The sequence below is a fragment of the Lutra lutra genome, chromosome 7 (genome assembly GCF_902655055.1).
Source record: "Lutra lutra chromosome 7, mLutLut1.2, whole genome shotgun sequence".
NCBI lineage: Eukaryota > Metazoa > Chordata > Mammalia > Carnivora > Mustelidae > Lutra > Lutra lutra.
Genome location: NC_062284.1, coordinates 47,874,869 through 47,900,729, shown reverse-complemented (window position 1 = coordinate 47,900,729; position 25,861 = coordinate 47,874,869). Strand labels below are relative to the sequence as shown.

The 25,861-nt window shown below is 40.1% G+C and overlaps 1 protein-coding gene across 6 annotated transcripts in view; it reads right to left on the bottom strand.

Annotated features, from left to right (window-relative positions):
* Positions 1-25,861, bottom strand: part of IQCH (IQ motif containing H) — a 189,211-nt gene that overhangs the window by 66,356 nt on the left and 96,994 nt on the right. For 4 of the 6 annotated variants that reach the window (XM_047738468.1, XM_047738472.1, XM_047738471.1 and 1 more), the window contains 4 exons: positions 22,052-22,135; positions 17,770-17,945; positions 11,291-11,563; positions 6,480-6,671 (listed from right to left, as the gene is read on the bottom strand). In XM_047738468.1, the coding sequence (XP_047594424.1) occupies positions 6,480-6,671; positions 11,291-11,563; positions 17,770-17,945; positions 22,052-22,135 (725 nt within the window). The remainder of the gene's footprint in view (positions 1-6,479; positions 6,672-11,290; positions 11,564-17,769; positions 17,946-22,051; positions 22,136-25,861) is intronic. The other 2 variants (XM_047738469.1, XM_047738470.1) reach the window with 2 other exon arrangements.

Genomic DNA, 25,861 nt, shown 5'->3' with positions numbered 1-25,861 from the left:
ACTTTCAAATGATAAGAAACCAGACTACGGTCAAGGTTTATTCTTTAAAAGGCATTGCCTGGTAAATCAGGAGGTAGGCACACTTGGGTACCACAATTGCGTATTTTCAACAACCACAACCCTATAGAATGATAATTGATACATAGAACACTATTCTGGAAGCTTACAAGAGGCTATAGGACCTTCTGAATCACCAGAGGGAGATTAAATTGTACATACTTATTCAATGTTTTATGGTAATATTGGTAATAACAGGTAGCATTTCTTGAAGGCTTATTGTGTGCTAAGGACATTGCTAGCCAATTTACAAAGGAATCTTATTTAATCCCCACCCCCTCCCCCCCCACCACAAGGCAGGTGCTAATATTATCCCTCTTTCCAGATGAAGAGGTAGAGACTTGGAGAGCGAGAAAGTGATTGCCCACGGTTCCCCTCTAGTGACCTTGATGTGCCTGGGCTACAGAACCCTGAGGAGCCAGACCACCTCCTGGTTATCCTGAATGTTCGATTTTCAGGCTAGTCTATTCCAACACTTGTTCAGCTTAAGAGGGAGTTTATCACGTCAACCTGGAGCAGGAGACTAAAAAAAGCCCAAGCAGAGTATGTAGTTGCATATCCAAAAAACAAGGTTTGAAATGCCCACCATATTTTTGTTGCTACATTTGATCCTGAAGTTTGGCTAGTCTAAGCTTTGTGAGAATTTATTTACAGGCTTACTGAAATGATCACGCTGCTGTATTAAGTTGAGGAAGGCATTGAAAGTTCGTCACCCGCATGAACAAAGGGTGATGCCTAAAGCTCACTCTCATCACTCAAGAACATATATAGTATGTGAGACAGTTGGGTTGCAAATAGCTGGATCCTAGGGACTCCCTAGCAGGGGTTCTGCTTCTTTGCTGCTCTCTGGTGTGCCCTCCTACCTCTCCGCCCTGCTGCGTTGTGCGGGAATGTTTGTGTTTCCCACATCTCTGCAGAACGCAGAAAACCTGTCCCACACAGGGCAGCAGGTCACAATGGTAGGGACCCCGGGGGAGAGAACACTGCTCAGGGATTTTCAAACAAGGGGTCTTTTCTAAATGGCCTCACCTCCATGTGGCAAGAACACTGAACCAGGGGAGTGGATGTGAGATCCGGGGTAGGCACCATCATTTATTAGCTACGTGAACTTGGGCAAGTCACTTAATTACCTAAAGTATCGGTTTCTCCATCTGTAAACAGAATAACAATACTTATCATTGTGATGTGGAGGTAAATGACTAGAAACGTCAGGGTTTTTATGAGATTGAATGAAATGAAATAGTTCCTTAAAGGGCTGAAAGGCTTGGCACTCCCCAGCTGTCCTACAATGCTAATTATCATTATTATTGTTATTATTATTATTATTGAGAAATACAGGGAAATGTGAAGACTGTAACGTGTATATTCATATATCTAAGAAAATGCTTCATCTCCTGTGTAGGCCAGCATTCTGGCAGTTACTAAATACATAAAGATAATCTACGAAGTCAAGATTTTAATCTATAAAAAAATATAAAAAACAACCATTCATATGGAGTTTAATGACTAGGGCAAATTATTACCTTAGCTTTTTTTTCTTCATCTAGAAAACCTAGATTTTTCTAATACCAATAGGTTGTTTTTGATATAAAAGATAAAAATAATAAATAAGGATATGAAAAAAGGACCCTTTGCTAATAACCAAGTAATAGCAATTGGAAGATGCATTTTGACATCTAAATAAAAGTGCGAACAGTTCATCATATCCAGTGCTGGTAAGGTGGTGGCAAAACTAGTATGCTCATTCTCTGCTAGCAGCCTTGGAAACTGGTGCTACCTTCTTAGGAAGTAATGGGGCAACATATAGCAAGCCATTAAGCATTCTACTCCTGAGTCTTTCTCTGAAGGAAATCATTCAGCAGAAGTAAAAAGAGATGTATACAGAAACAAAAAAATAAAAAACAAATCTTTACTCTCTCCGTATGCTTTCTCCCCACTTCCCAAAAGTGGGAAAGAATATAAATTTTCAAGTTAGTTGAATGGTTTAATATGTTAGAGTAAATCAATTCGAGGGAATATCATATAGCCATCAATTGTGACCACTACCTATAAACGTGGAGAACATTTAGGATCTGATGTTTAAATAGCATGTATGGTATCATTGTAGCTATAAGAAATAAATGTAGCACACTTGAAAATTAACACACAAAAATGAAAACAACTAAGTTTGGGGAAAGTGATTATGTACTTACTTGGTTAAACAGTTTTTTAATCTTATTATATTATCATTTAGCTTTTCTAAAAAATTATGTGCTTACAGGGTAATGGTTCTTTGGGATTGCCTAATATACCCGCCAAATTCAACATAAGCACCAAGCTCAGCCATCCTACAGCAGCTCCTGTGACCCAGAGGCAAGGGCATCTCAAGAGATGGAGGTCTTCACAATAGAGTCATGGAGTTCTAAGGCATTGACTAGGTAGGTGATGATTCTCCTTCATACTTTTGTTTGCTGATTTCATTCTACAAGGAAGCAAAACAACTATTGTGGTTTATTCTACTTTTTTCTAGGTGTGGATGCCTTGAATTCATATTTTTAATTTTAATTTTAAGTAGTCTCCACACCCAATGTTGGGCTTGAACTCATGACCCTGAGATCAAGAGTGGCATGCTCTACCTACTGAGCCAGCCAGGTACCCCTGTATTTTAGTATTTTTAAATATAAATTGTTTTCCTTGGTGATCTCCAAATTAATTTCAGATGTCTAACGTACACAAAGGTACAAGTAAACATAAAACTGCTCTTGGGTGGGCTAAAATAGCAATATTATGTAGGCGCATTCAGGAGGCAATTCGATTTCCTTTTCCTCCTTTCCCTCCTAAGTAAGCCCTCGGCATCCTGTACTGTCCATCCAGGGAAACAAAGACCCAAAAAAGGGCTGAACATAGAAATGCAATAGTAAACTGGCTTAGCTCTTTACATGGAGAAACTGCTCTAGAAATACCTTTTCTTGCAAAGCAACATTGCCAATAGCATCGCCAATAGACTGGCCACCAAGCCAGTCTCCCAGGAGTGAGGGAGGGAAGATTTACCCTTTAAAAAAGGAAAGAGGGGCGCCTGGGTGGCTCAGTGGGTTAAAGCCTCTGCCTTCGGCTCAGGTCATGATCTCAGAGTCCTGGGATCGAGCTCCGCATCGGGCTCTCTACTCAGTGGGAAGCCTGCTTCCTCTTCTCTCTCTGCCTGCCTCTCTGCCTACTTGTAATCTCTGTCAAATAAATAAAATCTTAAAAAAAAAATAAAAAAATAAGAAAGGAAAGAAAGAAAAAGAACCACAAGAAGGGTGGGTACTACAGCAAATGTCTACCTGGGTCTCCCTACACTGTCCTGGGTAAGAGCGGCCAAGAAGGCTTTTCCCCTACAAGCATGCCTTCCTTTGTTTAAGCCTTTATTCCTACTAAAAGAAAAGAAATACCCCCAACTGGGGAGTGGGATGTTTGGAATGTGTGCAAGTGTGTGGATTCATTAAACCTTAACAAGCATTGAGTACTTAAGTGAGGGAAGTTTACTGGGACCTATAAGGGGTGGTAGATTTTATCAGTTGACAGAGTGGAGAGAGAAATGTTGGTTCCAAACCACCTTGAAAACAAAACGAAGAATTGAGCTCTGTTGCTGCTGTGGCCATCACATAACATTATGCTTTTCCTAAAATCACCTACATCGTCTATACTGATTTTTTTTTTAACATGACTACAGCTTTTCCAGCATTTGTTGACTCCACGACTTTGAGTCTCAATTGCAACCAGTCCAATAACTCTGGCTCTAAATTAGATAAGTAGGAAAAAAAAGATGACCTTTGTATTAGATCTCTGAGTCTACACTGAATCATGCCTACATCTAAAACCAATATCTGCATGAGATGCAAGAGAATCTCCAAACAGTTCAAACTCCCATAAACAGCACTGTTTTTAATCTGTTGCCTACCACATACCAATGAGAAAAATCATGGTATCGTGTCATAAACTGCTATGCAAATGATGCTATTTGTAAGTATTAACATAATTTAGTGCTTACAGTCATATTCTCATTTCTAATAATTCTCCCAGAATGGAGTCTTTCTCTGGACTCTTAGCCTGCAGGATAGTCTTTCATCAAGAAGCTGAAATTTTTAATAACCTGCCAGCATATGTTTTGTATGTGCCAGGCTAGGCTTGATGACACAACATCTTCATTATCAAAAGAAACAGGTCTACCAACTGTAATAGGACATTAAAACATGCCTGTGCTCATAAAGTAATGCTTTGATGTCTAAATGCGCACCATTACCATGGTCTTCCGGAACAAAGGATAATTCTAATCCTAAATTCTCAGTAGCTGCACTCAATGGAGATGTCAGTTCACTTCTGCTCTGAATACAATTTCACTTTGAAGGCAAAAGAATGGTAATAGTCTCCTACCCGCCCCCCCAAAATTCTCTTCGGAACTGCTTCACTTTTTATTTTTATTTTTGGCTTCCAACTATATCCTGGCTAAGCACCATCCCACACAGTATTAAACAGATCTCTGAGTAATTATTTTTTCCTTGTTAAGTTAAAAAAATGACAGATAATTAATTATTCAAGAGTTTCACATTTAATACTATTAACGCTAATGCCAAATGTATTTGGTGACAATTTAAAATGGTGTAGTTTAAAGTAATTGAAATTAAATAACGTGTAATCAGGCTTTTAAGTGCTATTCAGCCATATGTCATTATTCCATATATTTTTAAACTTAAAGTCAAACATTTTAAATTTATCATAGTTTAGTATCAGGGAATTCTTTAAAAATTATTAGCTAGAAATAGTGAGAAAAATACCTTGCACACTAACATTTTGATTTTTTTTAAATAAAAATGTCTTATTTTCATAGTTTAATCTCAGCAGTTTTGCTTTAAAAAGAAAATTGAAATAAATACACAATATGAAATAAAATCCAGTTTAACAAGAACACATGAGAAATCTCTATGGGCTTCAAAATTAAATACATTTTCTTTGTTTTATTTTTTTTCTAGAAGAGTAATTCACTTTGGTATCCCTTAAATAATATGTAAAAAGCTGGCCATGACAGGTTGTGCGTTTAGTCCATTCACTGATGGAGGAGGAAGAAAAGCCTGGAATAGATCATGGGGAGAACAGTAACATTTGTCAAAGGGAACTCTCTCTTCTGACTGTTCTCTAGATTTATTCATCATTTCACTTCCTCAAGAATAATGTGGTTCTCTCTTATGCGCCCCTCCCTTTCCATCACTTGTGTCTTTATTCACATACTGTTGTAGGGGGATGCCCAAAGCAGATAAAACTCACTGCCCAGCCCACTGCTATGTACATCGGCGGGGAAGGAATCGGTTAAGGGAATTTGCGCCCAGATTTTCCTCATCAGTTACGCTTTCATTAGTGTTAGCCAAAACAGAGATCTGACATTCAGAAAAGCCAGGGAGGTCTAGGCCTCTGGATGCAAAGTGAAGCAGCTTTAAAAATGGTGGGTTTAAGTGATATACGAAGCCATTAAAATTACCTTAATTATTAAGTAAGTTTGGAACAGGCTAAGACGTTGTACAATTCATCCTTCCACCAGTATACACGGAAAAACCTATACACATCCACTCATATGCTAAGGCTTCTTCCCTATTATTTAGCTTTTGCTGGGAGATTTTCTGGCTGAGATGTATTATTTTCTCAACATCTCATAGAGACCAGCGGTTACATAAATTTCCTTGAACTGTCTTCAGAAACACATGACTGCTGACAGAATGCTTTTATACATTAGCTTCCAGGTGACAACCATTCACTACTAGAACTTGTCTCTCATAATAAAACACAGCTAGCTTAATAACAACACTCGTTAGAAGCAGATGATCGAGACCCACTTAGACCAAAAGATGAGATTTGTAATGCTATATGAATATGGTAAAAAAAAAAAAATTACTTCCTAATTACCATAGTCAACTTGAAGACTTTTAGGGCCCAAAAAGGGACATTTAAAATAACCTAATCATACGGGCTTCCAGTTATGAAGATAACTGGAATGAATTAGTCATGGGGATGAAAGTGACAGCATAGGGAATGTAGTCAATAGTATTGTTGTAGTGCTGTATGTGACAGATGGTGGCGACACTTGTCGTGAGTACTGCAAAATGCGGAGAGTACCATTTGTACACCTGAAACTAATGTAACATTGGGTGGCAATGCTAACTCAAATTTTAAAAAATTTTAATATACTAGAAATAATATTCAAGTAACTTGATCAAGCCCATTCACTTTATATATGAAGACTAAGGCCCAAGAAAGTCAAAATTTACACACCTAAAGTGACACGCCTAAGATCTCACTGCTGACAGGTGATGCAGCTGAGTCTAAAAGAAAGTGCTCTCACCTCCCAGCTGAGCCTTTTGCACCATCTCCTAACTGCTCGCAAACACCAGGGCTTATGTCAACATTGAACTCACCTGTGCCCATTTCTTCCTCCAGTTCTCATGGCCATATCTGCTCTTCTCCTGTAGGAACCACTTGTAGCACTGTAGATGGGAAGCAACGTCACAAAAGGCAGTCCCATTTCCTCCAAACTCATAGTCCATTTTAAAGAGCCAGCGTTGAATTTCCAGGTGATCTATGACCAGCTGACCTAGCTGTTCTAGCATCTGTGGGGCCCAAGACACAGCAATATTTAATATGGCTCATTTTCTGATTCGTGCTTATTGTATTAACTTAGTTGTACTCAGTTGTATTCAAATGGTCTCTTCGTTTGGTTATCTTCTAATTATTAAGACAGATTAGAAGTTTAAATGATATATATATGATGTGAAGAAACCACTAACCACTAGGACCAAAGGAGAGAGAGGGAGAGAGAGTGAGCATGATCCGGGTGAGGGGCAGAGGGAGAAGCAAGCTTCTTGCTGAGCAGGGAGCCCCACATGGGACTCAATCCCAGGACCCTGAGATCCTGACCTGACCCAAAGGCAGACACTTAACTGACTGAGCCACCCAGGTACCCCTAGAGAATTATGTGTTTACTTACTGATTTTTCAAATGCTTTTTTTTTTAATAGTTTCAAGTCCATAATGAGTTATAGTCTTGAGAACTTTAACTGTTTGGAGCTTTGCTGAGTTTCTAAATGTTATAACCTATAAAGGCTTAATTGTTTCCTCATTAGCGTACATGAAATGCATTTGTTTGGTCAGTTGGCCAAGTATGTCATAAGTATTATGTGAACAAGACAGATAAAGGAGATAAAACATTCATGAAAAACAACTATGTTTTAATTGAGACAGTATTTCCTCAAGAACTGGGCTCAATCCCATGGGAATGGGTGGGATTAGAAGTTGAAGCTTTACTATGACAATGATGGCCAACATTTAACTTTACTGAACTCTCCATAGGAGCCCGGCGTTTGGCTAGGCTCTTTTCATGAATTTTATCTTGGAATGCTCAAAAATGAAGCAGGCATCACTATTAGTTCCATTTTATATATGAATAATTGAGTTTCAGCTGATTTGTTATTTTTTAAAACATTTTATTTATTTATTTGAGTGAGAGAGAAAGAGAGGAGGGGCAGAAGAGGAGGGAGAAGGAGAAGTAGACTCCTTGCTCAGCAGGGAGCCAGAGGTGGGGCTCAATCCCAGGATCCCGGGATCCTAACCTGAGCTTAACCAACTGAACCACCCAGGTCCCCGGAGACTCAGCTAATTTAAATGACTTGCCCACAATCCCCAATCACCTGGTGTTAAGTGGAAAAGCAGAGACTCCACCCAGGGCGCTCTGATTCCAGCCCCTGTGTTCCTCTGCTCTCCACCATGCTGGATGCAGAGAGGTGCTGGAAGAGGGTGAGGTGGAGGAAGAAGTCAGAAGAGGAGCAAGAGAAGCAATTTTCCTTGTAGTCAATTAAGCCACTTCAGATATATTTGAATCAGGCAAAAGTCTATAGCCCAGATTACTTGATTATAAATAATACTCTACTAGTAGAGCCTTGGAGAAAAACAACCCATTAGATCATAGAATGATTTTTTTGTCTGGTCTCCCTGTCAGATGTTCTGGTCTGTATTACCCATAAAGAAACAAAACAGTACTAAGCATTCTCTCTTCTGAGCTCTCTTTATGGTCCTCTGTACTTGGGGAGGTCTCTGTGACGCTCTTATTCTCTTGTCTTTGGATGATTTGCTCACCGAACAGATTTTTAAATTTTGGGGTTTTTTTAACCAAGGATTGTGAAAGGACTCTAGTCTGTAGTTCTGCTGAAGTCTAGAGCTAGAAGATTAAAATTATTTTGAGTAAAGACACAATCTGTTCTCCTGCGTTGTGTCTTTTCAGCAAATCTTCCGGGGGTGTTACATTACACAGCAGTATGGAAGTGATATCAAAATGGGTGTACTTGGGATCCCTGGAAGCCCCATGCAACCATGGGGTATTCAATTAGGGTGGAAATGGGATTGTCTTAGCTCCCTAATTATCAAGTATTGTCTGCAGATAATTCGGTGTTTAAATGACAAGTACTCTTGTCTGCATACCATATGGCTATGAGCATAGCCTAGGAAGGTTTTGTAATGTGCCTTTCAAAGTTACATCCTTTCTTTCTCTAATGTGTTGAGAAGACAGATTATTTATTTATTTATTTTTAAAGATTTTATTTATTTATTTGACAGAGAGAGACACAGCGCGAGAGGGAACACAAGCAGGGCGAGTGGGAGAGGGAGAAGCAGGCTTCCTGTTGAGCAGGGAACCCAATGCAGGGCTCCATCCCAGGACCCTGACATCATGACCTGAGCCGAAGGCAGACGCTTAACGACTGAGCCACCGAGGCACCCCCAGATTCTATATTTAATCATACTTTGCTGTATCAGGATCACACTTTGCAGAAGTAGAAATGGTCTCTGGCTCTTAATATCTTATGAAATTCTCTTGCTAACGTTAAGGAAAGGTGTTCCAGGCTTTTGAGTGTCCTGGCTTTCATCGCCTTTGTAGCCATAGCCTTTTTCATTGTATGTTCAGATATATTGTATATTTGGAGGTTTCAACTACTAACAGAATTATTATCTGTTTCTTCCAAATCCTATTATTTGTTGCTGCTGAAAATCCTATAAATGGGTGTCTGTTGATGGATCCCCTACAGTAATGAAGAGGATCAATAGTATTGTAAAGACTGCACCACTGGAAAGAATTATGTGCTATCTTTAAGTGAAAATTGAACAGTGCTTTTAAAATAGCATCGCCAGTTTTGATTATTTAACCGAAGCTGTCGATATTTTATATGGAGCACATGTCAGAAAGGGAGCTTGCATGGTTACTTTATGGATCAAAAGAGGAAATGCTCACTGGGCTCATGCTAGATTTAAAAAACAAACAAATAAATTACTTAATCATAAACCAAATGACTTTACGCTATTTCCAAACATTTTTCAATTTTCTATTTGAGTCTATCTGTTCAAAAGAGGTAATATATTTTTTAATTGCCATTTAATTTACGCTGGTATAGAGCAGAAGTAGAAAAACGTTGGCTGCTAAAATCCAGCTGATAGTCGGGAATATTTATTCACCTAAATTAAAATAATCACAGCTTTCTTTCACCGGCTTTAAGTTTATGATGCACATCGGTAAAAAGTCAGTGTTATTGATTCATCACCATCTGCAAATTCAAAACACTGAGACAAACTCAGATTCGGTAGGGCAGTTACTATCTGGAAAAATCTCAATGGAGTACTTTAATTCTTGATGATCTCAGATATATGTTTTCAAACAAGTGGAGGGGAAGTCAGTGATGACTTGGTTTATTGTGATACGATTTGCACATGCCATAGGTTAAATGACATCCCTCAAATCCGAGTTGTCTACAAGGAGGTTTTCCTGCTTCTGAGTACCAGCATGAGAGGGAGGTTTTATTGCTTTCCACAATGAACTGCATACAGTTCTAAAACACTTCCTAGCAAAGATGGCCCAAGTTCTCATCAAGTCAAGGTGAAAGCAAGACTTCCTATAAATTTTGCACACTCATTTTAAAGTTTTGAAGACGGTTTCGTGTAATGGACATATGTAAAATTATAGTTTGAAAGTGCATTTCACTTGTCTCCAATCTCTCAGCTGAGTATTCCACTGGGAAGCAGAGTCGAGCAATCCTCTTTTTACCTTCAAATTCCAGTGGAGAATAATGGTGGTCAACAGTGGGGCACACCAGCTCACGGGGAGCCTCTGTCTCACTCATTAAAATTGCCTGTGCTGGCTTTTTCCACACTCTGTCATCTTCAAGAGTAACTTCCTTCATGAGCCCACGTATTGCCCAAGTACACTCTAGCTAGACAATTTTAGGGCAATTTAATAAGTTAACAATACCTTCAGACTAGTCTCTGAGAAGTACAATTTGTTGAAAGGCTTGATTTGGGGGGCTCGGCTGCTATGACGTTCGGAGTGTCATGATCAAGCGACTGAGGGAAGGAGGAGGATCCTTAAGGATCATCCCTCACACACCGCTTCATTGCACACCGTTCTTTAGGTTCCTGAGAACTGGGTGCCTGCGGTAACGGTGACTGGCTGGGAGTGACGGTCAAGAGATGTACTGAAACAGAGGTTAGGGAATGTTCACACCCATTTATCTTTCTATTTCTTTCTTGTAAAAAAAAGGTAGAGGTTAAATGGGAGAACACCTGCCAGAGCTGACTGCAAGATCATTTCTAGTGACTAATATTATAGTTCTCTAAATAGTTAGGATCCTACCTGTCTACTGAAGGAATTTGGACCTGGTGCAAAACAAAGACACAGATGCAGGTAGTTTTATTCCAGATCTGTTTCCTGTCCTCTTCCTGGGATTTTTCTCCTACTCCCTTTATGGCCCTTTCCTGAGGAGCCAAGGGCCAAGGATGTGTGCAGCCCTCGGCTATAGGACCTCTGCAACCTGATTCGGCAGAAAGGCTCGCCTTTCCAAACCTGATCCTTTTCACCCAAACTGACTCTTACATTTCTTAAGTCCTCCTAAATGACTGGCTAGCTAATATGATGATCAATTAATCCATGTTAAGGTGATAAATACTGAGAGCAAATGAGTACATCGATGGGGCCTTCATTGGCTTAACCCAAATGAATAACTATCTTGAGTAATTCCCACAATTTCTGCAAGGCCAAGAGGAAGATACTTTGAAACACGAAGACCTAACGCAGACCCCATCAAATAAGTTAAGCATTCCATGTATTCCTCATTGGGTTAGGGCTGGCTCCAGAAGGCCTGAAGTTCCCACAAGGTCACTTGAGAAGAGCCTCCCTCTTCCACCCCGCATACCTGTTGGTGATGACAGATGCCATATACTCCAGGAGGGATGGGCACATTGGCGCTCTCAAAGACCCATTTGCTTCCAGACTTGCTACTGTAAAGATGAGCTATTTCAGGCTCCGGACCCAGGATGGGTATGTTTAACATATCCGCCACAGCCAAGTCATCTCTGTGCAGGAGCCCACTGACAATGTAGGCCTCTTTTCCTTGGATGAGATTTTTTATTCTTTTGATTGCCTTGGGACTGTACATCAGGTAAGTGGCCAGGCACATATGATGCTTCTGAGGGGAGACCGTATCATTCTTGTTAAAAGGTGTTCTTTTTCTAGTCCATACGCCCAATTTATAATGTTGCACACAATAAATGCATTATTAATAGCAGGCTGGGTTGTGACCTATCCTGTTGTTTAGCAGTTTAAATTGATAAAAGCTGTTGGGGTGAGGTTCCATAATCGCTCACATCTTTAGTGCATTGGAAATGGGCTCACTGGGAATAGAACTAATTACTACACATCTGTATTTATTTGATCCACGTGGAATTATCCTTCTGTCAGAAGGAAAAGAGGCTGGCGGCCTTTGGATAATAGTGATTCATCTCTGCAACACTTCTGGAATGGTTTAATACTAAAGCGTCTGGAAAATCAATACAAAAAATGAAGAAAAAAGCCTTACAGTATGCTTCACTCTACGGGATTCCTAATCTGGCTACTCTTTAAGGGACTGGGTAGGCAAGGGGTGCACGATACTCTTTTTCCAAAGTTCTACCACCAAGTCCACTTTAGAAAAAACGTACTTTTATAATGATTATTTTGGTTTTTAGGCAACACTCTGGACAGGATTCATGGATAGAAAATATTTGAAAATTTATTTTTCAAAGGAAAACTCTCTATTTTTGACAGTTTAGACCTTGCTCAATAATACATGTGACCACTCATTCAATTGAAATAAATAATTCTGGCATGTCTAGGAGAGGCAGAGGACAGAGCCGCCTGGTCAGCACACACCGAAACCAGTAAAGCATGTCTCTGCATTTTAGGAGTGGGGACACAAGTGAGTACAGTCAATAGATAACTAATACAAGGCAGAGAAGGGCCATAAAAAATCACAGAGGGCTCAGAGGCATGGAGGAGGGAGGCAGAGGCCATGTGCTGGTGGGGACAGCAGAGAAGGCAAATTACTAATTCTCCTTGGACCTCGGTTTCCTCATCTGTAAAATGAGTATAACAATAATACCCAACTCATAGGGATGTTGCAAGGATTCAATGAGATAATTCATGAAAAGCACTTACATAATAAGCACTTAATGAATGTTAGTTCATATTATTATTATGAAATTATAGGTTGGGGTCAAGATGAATTTTGAAGGATAGGAAGGATTTACTCAGGTGAGGATGGGCATACGAAAGACATTAGCCAAGAATGGAATATGAGAACCCAAGACTGCTCATTTCCTCTAGAGAGGAGGGCATCATGGCACATGAGAAAGTGCTGGGGACTTGGGAGTTCTGGCTTAGAATCCAGCTCTGTCACTTTTAAGCTACCTGAACTTGGGCAAGTGATTTACACTCCCTCTGACTCCATTTCTCCAGCTGTTTATTTATTTATTTATTTTTAATTTTTTAAAATATTTTATTTATTTATTTGACAGACAGAGATTACTAGTAGGCAGAGAGGCAGGCAGAGAGAGAGAGGAGGAGGCAGGCTCCACACTGAGCAGAGAGCCCGATGTGGGGCTCGATCCCAGGACCCTGATCATGACCTGAGCCGAAGGCAGAGGCTTTAACCCACTGAGCCACCCAGGCGCCCCTCCAGCTGTTTTTTAAATATATATATATTAAAAAAGATATATTTATTTTATTTTAGAGAGAGTTTGAGAGCAAGTTGGGGGAGGAGCAAAGGGAGAGAATCCCCAGGCAGACTCCCTGCTGAGTGGGGAGCCAGATTCGGGTCTTGATCTCAAGACCCATGAGATCATGACCTGAGCAGAAACCAAGAGTCGGATGCTCAACTGACTGAGCCACCCAGAAAGCCCCAGTTTCTCCATCTGTTAAATGGAAATAAAAATACTTATTTGTTGGCTTGCTCTAAGGATGAAATAAGATCATTAATATGCTACACCTGTTATAATGCATGGCATTAAGTTGATATTCAATAAATGGTAGTAATTATTGTTACGGAGAAAAACTCTCTTTTTAAAAATAAAGTCATTAAAAATACCGTGCAAGGGGTGCCTGGGTGGCTCAGTGGGTTAAGCCTCTGCCTTTGGCCTGGGTCATGATCTCAGGGTCCTGGGATAGAGCCCTGCATCAGGCGTTCTGCTCAGCAGGGAGCCTGCTTCCCCCTCTCTCTCTGCCTGCCTCTCTGCCTACTTGTGATCTCTGTTAAATAAATAAATAAAATCTTAAAAATACTGTGCAAATTATATAATGCAAGATGCCAGTGTCTTAAGGGAGTTAAGGGATTTTGTAAACTTGCACCTAATTCCCCAATTCTGATCAAAATTATCTACTGAACATGGCATAAAAATGCAGAGAAATGCTAAGCAACTGTTTCCGGGAATGTTAGCAGCACCAGTTTGCAAATTGTTAGAAGGTGTAATGATAAGTATGGGAGAAAGAGAACGAGGAAAGCCCCTGGGTTTCAGTCCCGCCTGAATTTGTAACTTGCAAGGTGATTTAGAAAACTCGACCTTTCTGAGCCTCAACCCCCATATTCAAATAATGCATCGACCAGAAGTCTCTAGGGTCTTTCCATCTCTGAAATAACTTTCCCTTTAAAACCAGAGCTCTTCTGGGCTTACTGTTTAATGGGTACAGAAATTCTGCTTGAAATGTTGAAAAAGTTTTGTAAATGGATAATGTGATGGTTGCACAACGGTGGGAATGTACAAGCCACTGAACTGTGCACCAAACACGATTAAAATGGTAGATTTTATGTTATGTGTATTTTGCCCCCAATTAGATAAAAACACAGAAAAACAGAGCCCCTCTGAGAAGAGGATGTATATAGTTTACACTATGGGGCCCCTCTTCCAGGGCAAGTGTTCTATTCTAAGCTCTTAGATATAAGCCACATGCCTTTTCTACCATAATTTAAATCCATTTGCAACACCTACTTCGGAGAATGTCTAGGAAACCCAGTGCTCAACTAGACAATGGCTGGTACCACCTCTTGAGTCTGTGTTTCCCATCTGGTTAATCACCGTCTTTTTTCTGTGTTTATCTCACCCCTTTCCATGCCCCACAGATTATTCCAATGAGGAAAGGTAAACAAATTAAATATTGGGGAGAACTGGGGACTTGAGTCATAATATATGTCACAGAGTGGGCTTTACAGGGTACCTAGAAGAGTGTTTCGAGGTGGCTGTGCTCTCAGTGTCAAGGTTACAAGACCAAAACCTCTGATACTATTCTCTTGTTTGACTCACAGAACATTGTACCAGTGAACAACTCCTCTTTTGGAAGTGAGGAAATGGAGGCTCGAGTGATTTGCCCAAAGTCACACAGCAGAGGCAGGATTGAAACCGGGTACTGGCACAGTTTCTTGCTACGGTTAACGCAACTTCTCCCATTCTCCAGACCGAGTAGTGAAGGTCTGGTGAGTTTATGAGGTGTGATGAGGGGGTGGCAGATGCCACGATAGAGCCTAATTTTAGGGTTCTGAGCCACTTCCAGCCAGGCTGGGTTTCTGGCTCCTCTGCTGGCGAGCACGCAGCCAGACTCTGGTTTATAGTCATCTGTGGGCCTGCCTTGTTCTTCAGGCAAGATAGCCCTATACTATTGTGTTCGCTATGTATTTAGTAAAGATTTGAATATGAGTGAGTGATGGCACAGGACACGTTACTGACCGCGGGTCTTGTATGACCGTTGAGAGAAAATCAGGATTATCAGATCCAGGCAGCAGATTAGCGCAGATGACAGAAGTCTAAAATGTTCCTCATTTCATAACATTGTTACATACATTTGATTTATCACCGCTAATTTTTTTTTTTTTTGACCTGAGACAAAAAGTACTTGTTTGGGATGTCTTCGTAAACATTAGAATGCTCAAAACCGGACGTGATGACTTTATAAGAGCACTTTTTACCATTACAGAGTCAAGCATCGTATAGTAAATTGGAGAGATGTACAAACAGATTTTTGGCACGCTTTAAAGAAAAATCTCCTCAAAGCCATCCATTTGAATGAAAATCAGCATGGATACAGTCTCTGTAACCCATTAAAAGGAAATAAAGCAATAACTGAACATGAACAGGAACTGATGTGCAAGTGAGAGTTTAATTTTTGTATTTTAAAAAGTTGATTGCCTATGAGTGATTAATTACTCAAATAATTTAAATTTAAACTATGAGAAGTAGTAAGCACTTAAAATATTCCCTGCTCGTTTCTACTCACCAAGAGGCAGACCTAACTATAAATGTGGCTATGAATGTGACTCAGGGCATCTGTTAGTATCAACTTGAGCTTAGAAGCTCAAGAGTGAACCTCAGGGCACCTGTCTCAGCTAACAGGAGTGTAGAGCTGGAAGAGTCTTTGAAATGCCCTGACCCATCACCTGATTGTATAGATGAAGATCAGAGGACCAGAAAGGTAAAGGGAGCTGCCCAAGTCACAAGGTCATCCAGGAGCAAAGCAATCATTCCAATTCATGATAGTGTTCTGGGGCTGGACAGATTTTGGTTCATACTCTGACTCTACCAGGAACTTTGGACTAGAAAATGAGACTTGATTTCCTCAGCCATAGAAGGAGATTGATCATTTCTGTATTGTTGGCATTGTGCGGAGGACCAAATGAAAAAAATGTGTGCTAAGCATTTGATAAATGTTGCTTGTGCACTCACTTTCCTGCTCCCAAATTAGTGCCCCTTTCCCATTCCATGCCTCTTCGATGTATATGGACTTTTCAGATGTGCAGAAACTCCTTATCAGCAGCTACCAGGCATTAGCTCCAGTTTCTGGCTGGATAAAATCGGGAAACTAACTACATGGTAATGATAGCTTTTCCTTCCTTGCTTTCTAATGTCCACTGTGACCATGCCACTGAGGCCAGGGGATAGCTAGGAAGCACCAAGCAATCCTTACAGTGATGGAGGATGTTGGGAGGTTCCTAAGAGCATCAGTAAGTGGTGATTATTTGTTCCCTGTCTTTTCTCTCATTCAGCCTGCCCCTGCACCCTCCTCCATAGCCAACCAGTGCCCATGAAACAGAGCTAGGCAGAGAGCTGGGGTAGTGGGGGGAACATTGAAGTGTCTAGTTATGAAAAAATAAAATGTTCATCTTGATAGAAGAGAGTAAATCCTGAAGACAATTCATTGAGTATACTAGCAAAGCAGAAACATTATACCAAACCTCCTCAGCCCTGGCAGGCCTTTTTTGGGAGGGGGTTTGTCACAACATGGTGCATCGAAGGGTTAATGGGTAACAACGACACAGAGATAGTAAAGCATGCTGTTGGTTTCTTTGCCGATAAATAGAGCATTGATTTTGGTGGATCCCACTTGTGAATGGAAAGAGCTATCTTTAGCAGTAAATTCAGACCCTTAATTATACAAAAAAAAATGTCTCCTCAAAACCATACTGTCCATTAGGTATTGAAATATTGGTTGTTGAAAATGGAAAGTTTAAATTCTTTTTTTTTAAAGATTTTATTTATTTATTTGACAGAGATCACAAGTAGGCAGAGAGGCAGACAGAGAGAGAGGAAGGGAAGCAGGCTCCCTGCTGAGCAGAGAGCCTGATGTGGGGCTCAACACCAGGACCCTGGGATCATGACCTGAGCCGAAGGCAGAGGCTTTAACCCACTGAGCCACCCAGGCGCCCAGGAAAGTTTAAATTCTTGTTAAAACATAGAGAAATTCATTTCACACTATCTCTTGCACTGCCTTGTTCTGGAACACTGCCCTTGTGACTCCATGAATTTCCCAAAACCTCTTGGGCGGGGATGGAGTTCCATTTAGAATTCATCTCATTCATTAAAAATCAGTACAAGTTAAAAAAAAAAAATCTGAACCTCATTCATTATGAACCCTGTGATATGGTGTATCGGTCCAAACTTGCTTGAGGAAACAAGTCTAGGGAGTAACAAAGCATAGCAGTGTGGAAATGAGAAAATGGGGACCCTGGTTGAGGTTCTGTCTCTAACAAGCTTGGTGACCATGGGTGGGCCCAGCCTTTCTCTGTCTTGGTGTCCTCCACACAAAATTAAGGAAAAGGAACTGGAGAGGTTATAAATTCATCTACTTGATGGCAGCACCCAGCCGCTGCAATTAAATTTCAGCTATAGAGAAACTGGGCAGGAGTAGCTCAACTAAGTCTGGGAGTTAAACTGGGATATTTATTTCCTACAGTCCAACTAGTAGTCTAATCAGTAAAGCTGTTAAACTTGCAATAATATTTCACTGATGTGTACCAGAGCGTTGCAAGTTATAAAATTTCCAATTTAATTTTACTGCATCCCTGAAGCTGTAGTAATTAGAAGACAAACTCACAGGGAAGATGTTTATAGCTTCGGGGGTGATAATTTTGAACCTGTCCTGCAGGTCACTTCTGTCCTCAAGGTTCCCTGATTTGACAGCTGCCTGTAGACTCAGGAGTTTATCGTAATATAGCAGTAACTCGTCGTTCATCTGATGGGAGCAGATGTAGATGACGCTCACATTGGCATCTAAAAACGACAGACACAATGTTAATTACTGGTATAAAGGTAAATGACATTCTGAACTCTGGCATTGGATTGATGTTGCACAGTTTAAAATAAAGACCATATCCAAAGCCACACTGAAGTTAATTTAGATTGGTTTTGTTCAGATCTTCACCATTTAACTGGCTTTTTTGCATTTTATCATTTCTCTAAAGAAAAGATAGATAACATCACCACCAAAAACAAACAAACAAAAAAATAGACACAATGATTCCTTCAGAAGGAGAGCTGTGAGGTACTATGGAAGTGTGTTTCGAATAATACATAGGGATTTAGCTCCAGAACTACCATTAACATCAATGGGAATTGCATAGTGCTTTAAAAATTTATCCCATTAACTTCAGTAAATTATAAAACAGAGCTATTAACTTTAGAAAGCTGATGAAGTTGCAATTTCTTATTCTGCCTGGACTTGGCAGGGCCAATTCAGGGAACATCCTGTCCAAATAAATGGTCTGATTATGACCATAGCAATGATTATTTCAGGAAACCAACCTTTTCCCTGCTCCATTCCCAAAGAGGAGTATATTACTTAAATAGGACATCTAGTGATTCTTGGTTTAAAGGAAACGCTGTCTTAATGTAACTGTTTTTCTTCTTGAGATGAGCTCCTTCTTATGTACATAGAAAGGAATCCTAATTAAATATCCCACCCAAATGGGAGAGTGAGATGAGATTACCCACTCCAGGCTGCCGGGTTTTAATATTTTAAGGACTTGGGATAGGGAATCAGCAGCCAGTGGAGTCATTCATTCATTCATAAAATAACAGGTTGATCAGTAGGGGCAAAGCACTTGGCTAGACACGGAGAGAAATGAGGACTCAAAGCAGCCGGGATGCTGTCCATGAGGTGCGACCATTTCACGTGCACAAGCAGCCATCAAACAAGGCAGAGAGTAGCGGACCCAGGAAGCACGTGGAACAGGTCCTTAGGGACGTTCAGGGGAGGGAGCGCTATAAAATGTTTCTTTGGTCAGGTGGGACTGAGAGGGGATTTGAAGACTCCTCTGTTTAGTCAGACAAGAGTATCTAGAATACAGACTGATTAAATTCCAACTCTGTTACCTGGGAACGCTGGGCACAGTATTTAACCTTTCGAAGCATTGGTTCTTCATCTCCAAAATGGAGAAGAAAATCACCTGGGTCGTAGAGTTTTGAAGAGTATTAAAGGAAAGAACATCTATAAGGCAGCTGGCTTTATAGATGTTCAACGTCTGGCACATAGTAGGTACTCAGTAAACAGTGCAGATGTAGGGATCTGCTGCAGGGCCCACCCTGACTAGGGGAACCAGCAGTGATTCCACACCCTGCCCTCCACACTTGGGCTCCTTTTATCAGCGCCCCCAAGATTTAACATGATGTAGTAGCCTCTGTCATTTCTTCCCACTGTTTCAAATCTATCAATCTCGTGTTTCCAAACTCTATAAAGACAAGATGTATGCCCTGTCCTGTGTTCCCCCAAGCCCTGGTACAGTAGGGAGTACACAGGAGCCCCTCAGGATAGGCCTGGTGGTAGACCGAAGGGGTTTGGGAGGATGGAGAGATTTGGGAAGTAGAAAATCTCACACAATCAGTGAGATCAGTGGGCTGTGGGAGAAATCCTCCCCCTTGGAGAAGCAGTGTCCTCCATCCAAACTAGCCCCGTGCTGAGCCCAGAGGAGGTGCTCCATAAAGGTAAAAATCTAAGCAGCTCCTATTTAATTTTGAAATCAATTTGCCACATACACCTCAAAATAAATTAACTGAGGAGACAGTAAATAACTTGTATTCAGTTTCTGAATGACCATATTATTTATCCCAAACCTTGTGTTTGCAGGAGGAGACTAGGGTCTTACCAAACTAAGGGAACCTCACAGCCCTCCATCTGAAGGAATCATTATGTCTATTTTTTTAGTGGTAGTGTTATTTATCTCTACTTCAGAGAAACACTCAAGTGTGAAAAAGCCCGTTAAATGGTGAAGATCTGGACAAAACCAATCTAAATTAACCTCAGTGTAGCTTTTGGATCTGCCCTTTATTTGGTTTTAAAAACCAAACTGGGATTTTTTTAAGTATCAAAAAAAAAAGTCATAAAAACAAACAATGAAAATAAAGACTCCACAGATGAAGAAAACTGAATTTTTCTTGGGAAGCAATTTGTAGGTTACAAGTGACAACAAATCATTTTGCTAATCTCACCCTCCCTGTGCATTTCTGGCAAAGGAATACATATCACTAACACGAATGTCCAGTATTTGCTTGTGTATTGGCAAATGTTCAAAATTAATTGACAGGTAATTTTGGAAAGCAATTAATATGGAGACAAAGATTGTTTTGATTGCTAGTCCATAGTCAATAATGGTCACTGTCTTGCTTAACTCTTCTAGGAATTGAAAATACTAGTAGCCACTGGGGTCTCCACCTGACACCCTGACTTCACCACCAATAGCCAAATGACAGGTCTTACCAACCTAATCAGATTCTCTTTGTTTCCCCTGAATAAGCAAAAAGTCAACACACTTCATTAGGAATCAATGGAATAAAAAAAGAGATGATCATTTATTCTTACATAAAATTACTAATTTTCCTAGTTTCTTCATATTCTTAAAAAGTTCACAAGTGAGTACTTTTTCTACCTTCTAACTACCGTTTCTAAACTTCCATTACTCCCCTGGAAGGGATTTTGGGATCGGATAGCTCTATCATGAAGACAGCATACCAAAAAAAGGCATTTGGTTCATGGTCTCTTAGCAATGTTTGTATTAGCAAAATTTTCCATTGCAGGTAAGACATGGACTGAATTATTGAATTATTTAAAATAGAAGCCTCATCCTTTCAAGTGTTTTCTAATAATGAGACTTGTAAAGAAATTCTTTGGTGATGGCTTGTGCTACATATAGAAGGGTATATAAAAAGCTAAAGAAAAAAATTAATTCAAATAAATTAGAGCAAAGTCTGCCCTCTGCTGCACTTCAGTGGTTTCCACCCAGTCAGGTTTTTAGTTGAAATAGCTCAGCACTAACAAATCAATCTCAAGTCATTAAAAAAAATTTTTTTTTGTAACGCTGAAAAACAATATTAGTGCCTACATAATAGATTAAAGCAATTACACTATTATTATTTTAGGACACTGTAAATTTCTAGTACTGATGTATTTTTGTTACCAAATGGCATTTATAAAATAATAATGATGCTGAAATATATATATATCATGTAAAAGTATGTCATTCCAGGGAGCCAGCTAAGTTGGTCATATTTGAGAATTTAAAATTCTTCCTTGTTTTGCTTAAATAAGGGCCATAGTGGTTATATTTCGGCAAAACGAAGAAGTTCTTATTTGGTAACTAATAAAAACCCAGTTTTTGTTTACCCTGAATTTCTGGCCCGTACTTTCTAGACTGATTTAGTATTAGTGCTTAGCCTTTGCGACCTTGCGTTAAGTCTAACCTGAGCCTTGGTCTTAAATAGCACCGACCAGGGCATTACTGTGTTCTTACCTGGCCCACGTTGGTGTCTGATTTAGAACTGACCAAGCCAGTATCAGAGCCTGACCTTTACGAGGCTATATCTCACATCTGAGGTCTATATTTCTAAGAATTCCCTCTACTAGGCACTTTCTGTTTTTTAATAATTAGATGATATACATTTAAATAAGAGCTTCTTTAAAAAAATTCTATCTTCACATCCCTCTTAGTCTCATAATGAAAACAATGCTTTTCATTTCTGATACCACCTTCCACTTATTCCCCAGATAACATAATCAACAATATTGACACAGATAATAAAATATTGGCTTCCCTCACTGCCGGAGTCAGGAAATGAAGAGGATGGGAGGCCATAGGAGAGAAATCCTTAGAATTTGGAAAAAAAAATAACCCAAATAAATTAGTTAAACATGTCATTTTTTAAAAAATTCAAGTCAATGCCACTATAAATCTGTTGTTTAAAACAAAACGTTTAATTGCCCTGGCAGTAGATTAGAAATCCACACTTCTTCCTTGCAGGGGAAAAAAAATAAGCAAAAATTCAACATTTTTATCCATATCCTCTGATAAACATTCCAGAGCGTCACTCGTGTGTATTTACTGTACCTAAGACGTCGCACAGCCTCCCCAGCTGCATATTCTGCAGCGTGTTGAAGTCATCAATATTTTGTCGCACAGGCAGAGAATATCCTAAAAGGCAAACAAGGTGTCAAAACGCAGAAAGAGCAAGTCAGCATGGCAAAATGGCACACTAGGATTTCCAGGGGGTCACAGTCCGCACTTCTAGGAAAGCATTTTCTCTGAAGCATCTTGCAGACGAAGTCTAACTCCTAAGAAAGAAGTCCTTGCTTCTCAGGGGATTAAGCATCATTCTGGAAGATTTGCTAAGCAGCATATTCTGCAAAAGAAGAGCTCGTATTTTCCAATGCCAGCAAAATCACTGGGAACCAAGATTATAAAAACATGGGGACAATGTCTGACATAGAACACGAATGTTCAAAACAACACTGAAGAAAATTATGCTCGGAGTTAAACACACACACACACACACACACAACGGTGTTGGCTCTTTTAACTTATGCTTCCTGTGTGGCATTTTGAAGATGTGTCCCCAGAATCGTTCTAAACTGACACACAGATTTCAGAGAAACCCCTTGCTGTCAGGAATATGTATTTAAGTAATTCCAAATACTAAAGAAATACGCTTCTGCTCACATAGTCAAAAGAAATTTAACCTTTAAAAGGCAATAAAGGGGGGCGCCTGGGTGGCTCAGTTGGTTGAGCGGCTGCCTTCGGCTCAGGTCATGATCCCGGACTTCCGGGATCGAGTCCCGAGTCGGGCTCCCAGCTCCTTGGGGAGTCTGGTTCTCCCTCTGACCTTCTCCTCTCTCATGTTCTCTCTCACTCATTCTCTCTCAAATAAATAAATAAAATCTTTTAAAAAATAAATAAAATAAAAGGCAATAAAGGTTAATGCAGCTACTTTGTCTGTACTGATAGAAGTCCTGTGGTTTGTCTTCATGTCCACTGGAAACAGAGCAGAAGGAAAAACGCTTGTGCATTACTCTTGTCCAAAACTAAAAGAAACAACAGCGGCAACTCTTCCTGCTGGTATGTCAGGGGTTAAAAAAAAAAAAGTGGATCAGAACATGAACTTAAAAGGCATGCATACTCACAAGCAGGTATAATTGCTTATGTGAAATTCAGCAACTGTTGGTGCAACTTTTTTTTTTTTTAAGTAAAATTGCTTTTCACATTTTGAAGAGATGCTTCAATGCCTCCTTGTGGTTAGTGAGCCCAAACACATGTTTCAAGTTAAAGTGCTATAGATAAAGTGATTTTCAATATTACATCTTTGAGATGTGACACAGATTTCCTTTTCAGCGTAAGGAAAACTATAGCAATTCGTGCAACAGGGCTTCAGATCAAATGCACTCTGATAATTGGCTCTTTGCTTTGATGTCAGTGTTTAAAAACTAGACGTGGTCTGGAAATTAAATGAGCTTACAATTCATCTTAAAGTCTCCCTTTTGCTTTATGCAGATGAACCTAAGACCTGCAGAGGCAGAAGGACAAATAGCTTGTTCGAGTTATTTTTGAAAAATTATCAATTTCTAAAATAGTTTAGGGAAGCACTCCACATATGAAAGTTAGTGTAGACTGCTACAAACAATGCCATTTTTACGTGTGACCACAGAACTGGCACGCCTAGGATTCTGCGTGTGTCTCATTCTATCTATACTCAAATAAATGTTTAGGAAGATGTCTTGTGAATAACTTCTATATCCAAACTATAAGAAGGCAGTAAAAATGCCTAAAGAATAAAGTATGATTAAGACAAATGCCAGAGAATGTTCTGCGGATGCATTTCCTTTCAAAAGTAAAGATAAAAGGTGGTGGGAGAGATGTCTCATTAAGATGATGTCCAATTTAAAATATAAAGGATGTCTGATCACTTTGTTGCCGCATGTTGAGTAAGTCTGTGTTTCAATCAAGTGCTGGAGGTCAGTTTTCCAACAAATTACTTGGTACCTCTGTTACCACTGATCAAGGATGCATATGAAATGTCTATGCAGAATTATGACAGAACTGGTTACTTGGTTAACCCTACGAATACACCCATTTCAAAGAACTGAATGTTAGCAATCTCAGAACACTGTTATAGAAGATCACACGATGTAACAGATACGAAGACATTTTGTAAACTGTAAAGTGCTCTGCAAACATAAGATATTTTAATGTTATGGGGTATATGTGCTTCCAAAGCCCCTAACAACAACAAATCCTGTGACAAGCAACAGACCATTCTACATGGACAAGATACAACGCAGTGAATGTTGCCATCAGTAGAGCAGAAGTTGGGAGTCAATTTTTTTTTAAAGTCAGATTTATTATGTTGTGTACACCCAAAAAAGTATGTGTTGATACCCAGATGAAAAGATGCTGTATGTATGTATATAAATCCAATAGTGACTTGCACATAAGCTATCAGCAAGGATGTTGTGGCCTTGGGGAACTCAGCAGACCTGCCTAGTGGCAATGCACTATCATACTTCTGAATATAATCTGTAGAGACACGGGTCAGCTAGACACGGGTCTAGCTGACAAGGTCAGCTAGAACCACGGGGGAGCTTTAAGACACATTCTACTTCAACCTGTCACGCTGAAGATAAGAAAAACCAGAGTAAGTGCCTTGTCTCTTGTCCAAGATCACATAAACCTACAAATTACTATACAGTTCGGATAGGACGTAGTTAGCCCTTGCATAAATGTGGTTGCATCAAAGAAGAGAGAAGAAAGCCTCGATAAATGTGAGCAGAGAATTCCAGAAGGGACAAAGAGCCTCTGCTTCCTTTCTCACTTTTATTTCCAGTTGTTGCAGCAGGCCGAATAATGGCCCTCCAAAGATGCCCATGTCCTCATCCCTGCAACCTGCAAATACCTTAGGTTACATGGCAAAGGGAAAATAAAGTTGCAAATGGAATTAAGGTTGCTAATAGGCTGACCTTAAACTAGGGGGATTATCTTGGATTATTTGGCTAGACCCAGTCTAATGACTAGTCCTTAAAAGTGGAAGAGGGAGGCAGGAGAGGAGAGAGTTAGAGAAGATGTCACCATAGAAGAAAGGCACAGAGAGATGCTTGTTGCTGGCTTTAAGGATGAGAGAGAAAGGGGGCCAATGGCTCTCTTCATTCATGCCTTTGTGGGCAGCTTCTAGAACCTGGAAGGGGTAAAGAAACGATTCTCCCCTAGAACTTCTGGAAAGGAGGGCAATCCTGCTGACCCCTTGATTTTAACCCCTCTCAGACTTCTGAACCACAGAATTATTGCTCTAAGGTAATACATTTCTGTTGTTTAAGCCACTAAGCTTGTGGGAACTTGTTAAAGGGCGATAGAAAATAGATACAATGCCTACCTTCCATCTTCTCCTCTCAACTTTTATAGAATGGGTTCTCTGATCTGGAGAACTTGTGGGAATTTAAAAAATGGTGAGTGGGACCTGTGGCTTTTTCTAGGTCCTCATCAGCCTAGAAGAAAACAGCACTGGCATAAAGGGGCACTCTTTCTTCCTTATCACTTGAGAGAGGGACCCAACCGTTTTCCTTATGGCCATCACCGTCGCATGCAAAAATATTTCTCCTTTGATAGAATGTTCTGTCGTTTCTTAAAATGTTATCATCTCTGCTTCACATTAAAGGAAGGATGCCTGAGAGGTGCCTCTGTGAAGTGATCCAACTACCTTTGGTGTTCGGCCAAACCAAGGATACTCACCAGGGGTTACTGGTTATCATTCCTCCACCTTCGTCTCTGCATTTGTCTCCTCTCTCAGCCCTACCTCCACTCCCATGCAAACTCCTATCAGACGATGCTAATTGCCTCTTTGCCCCCAGGAAACTAGCTCTGCTGGGATTGGCT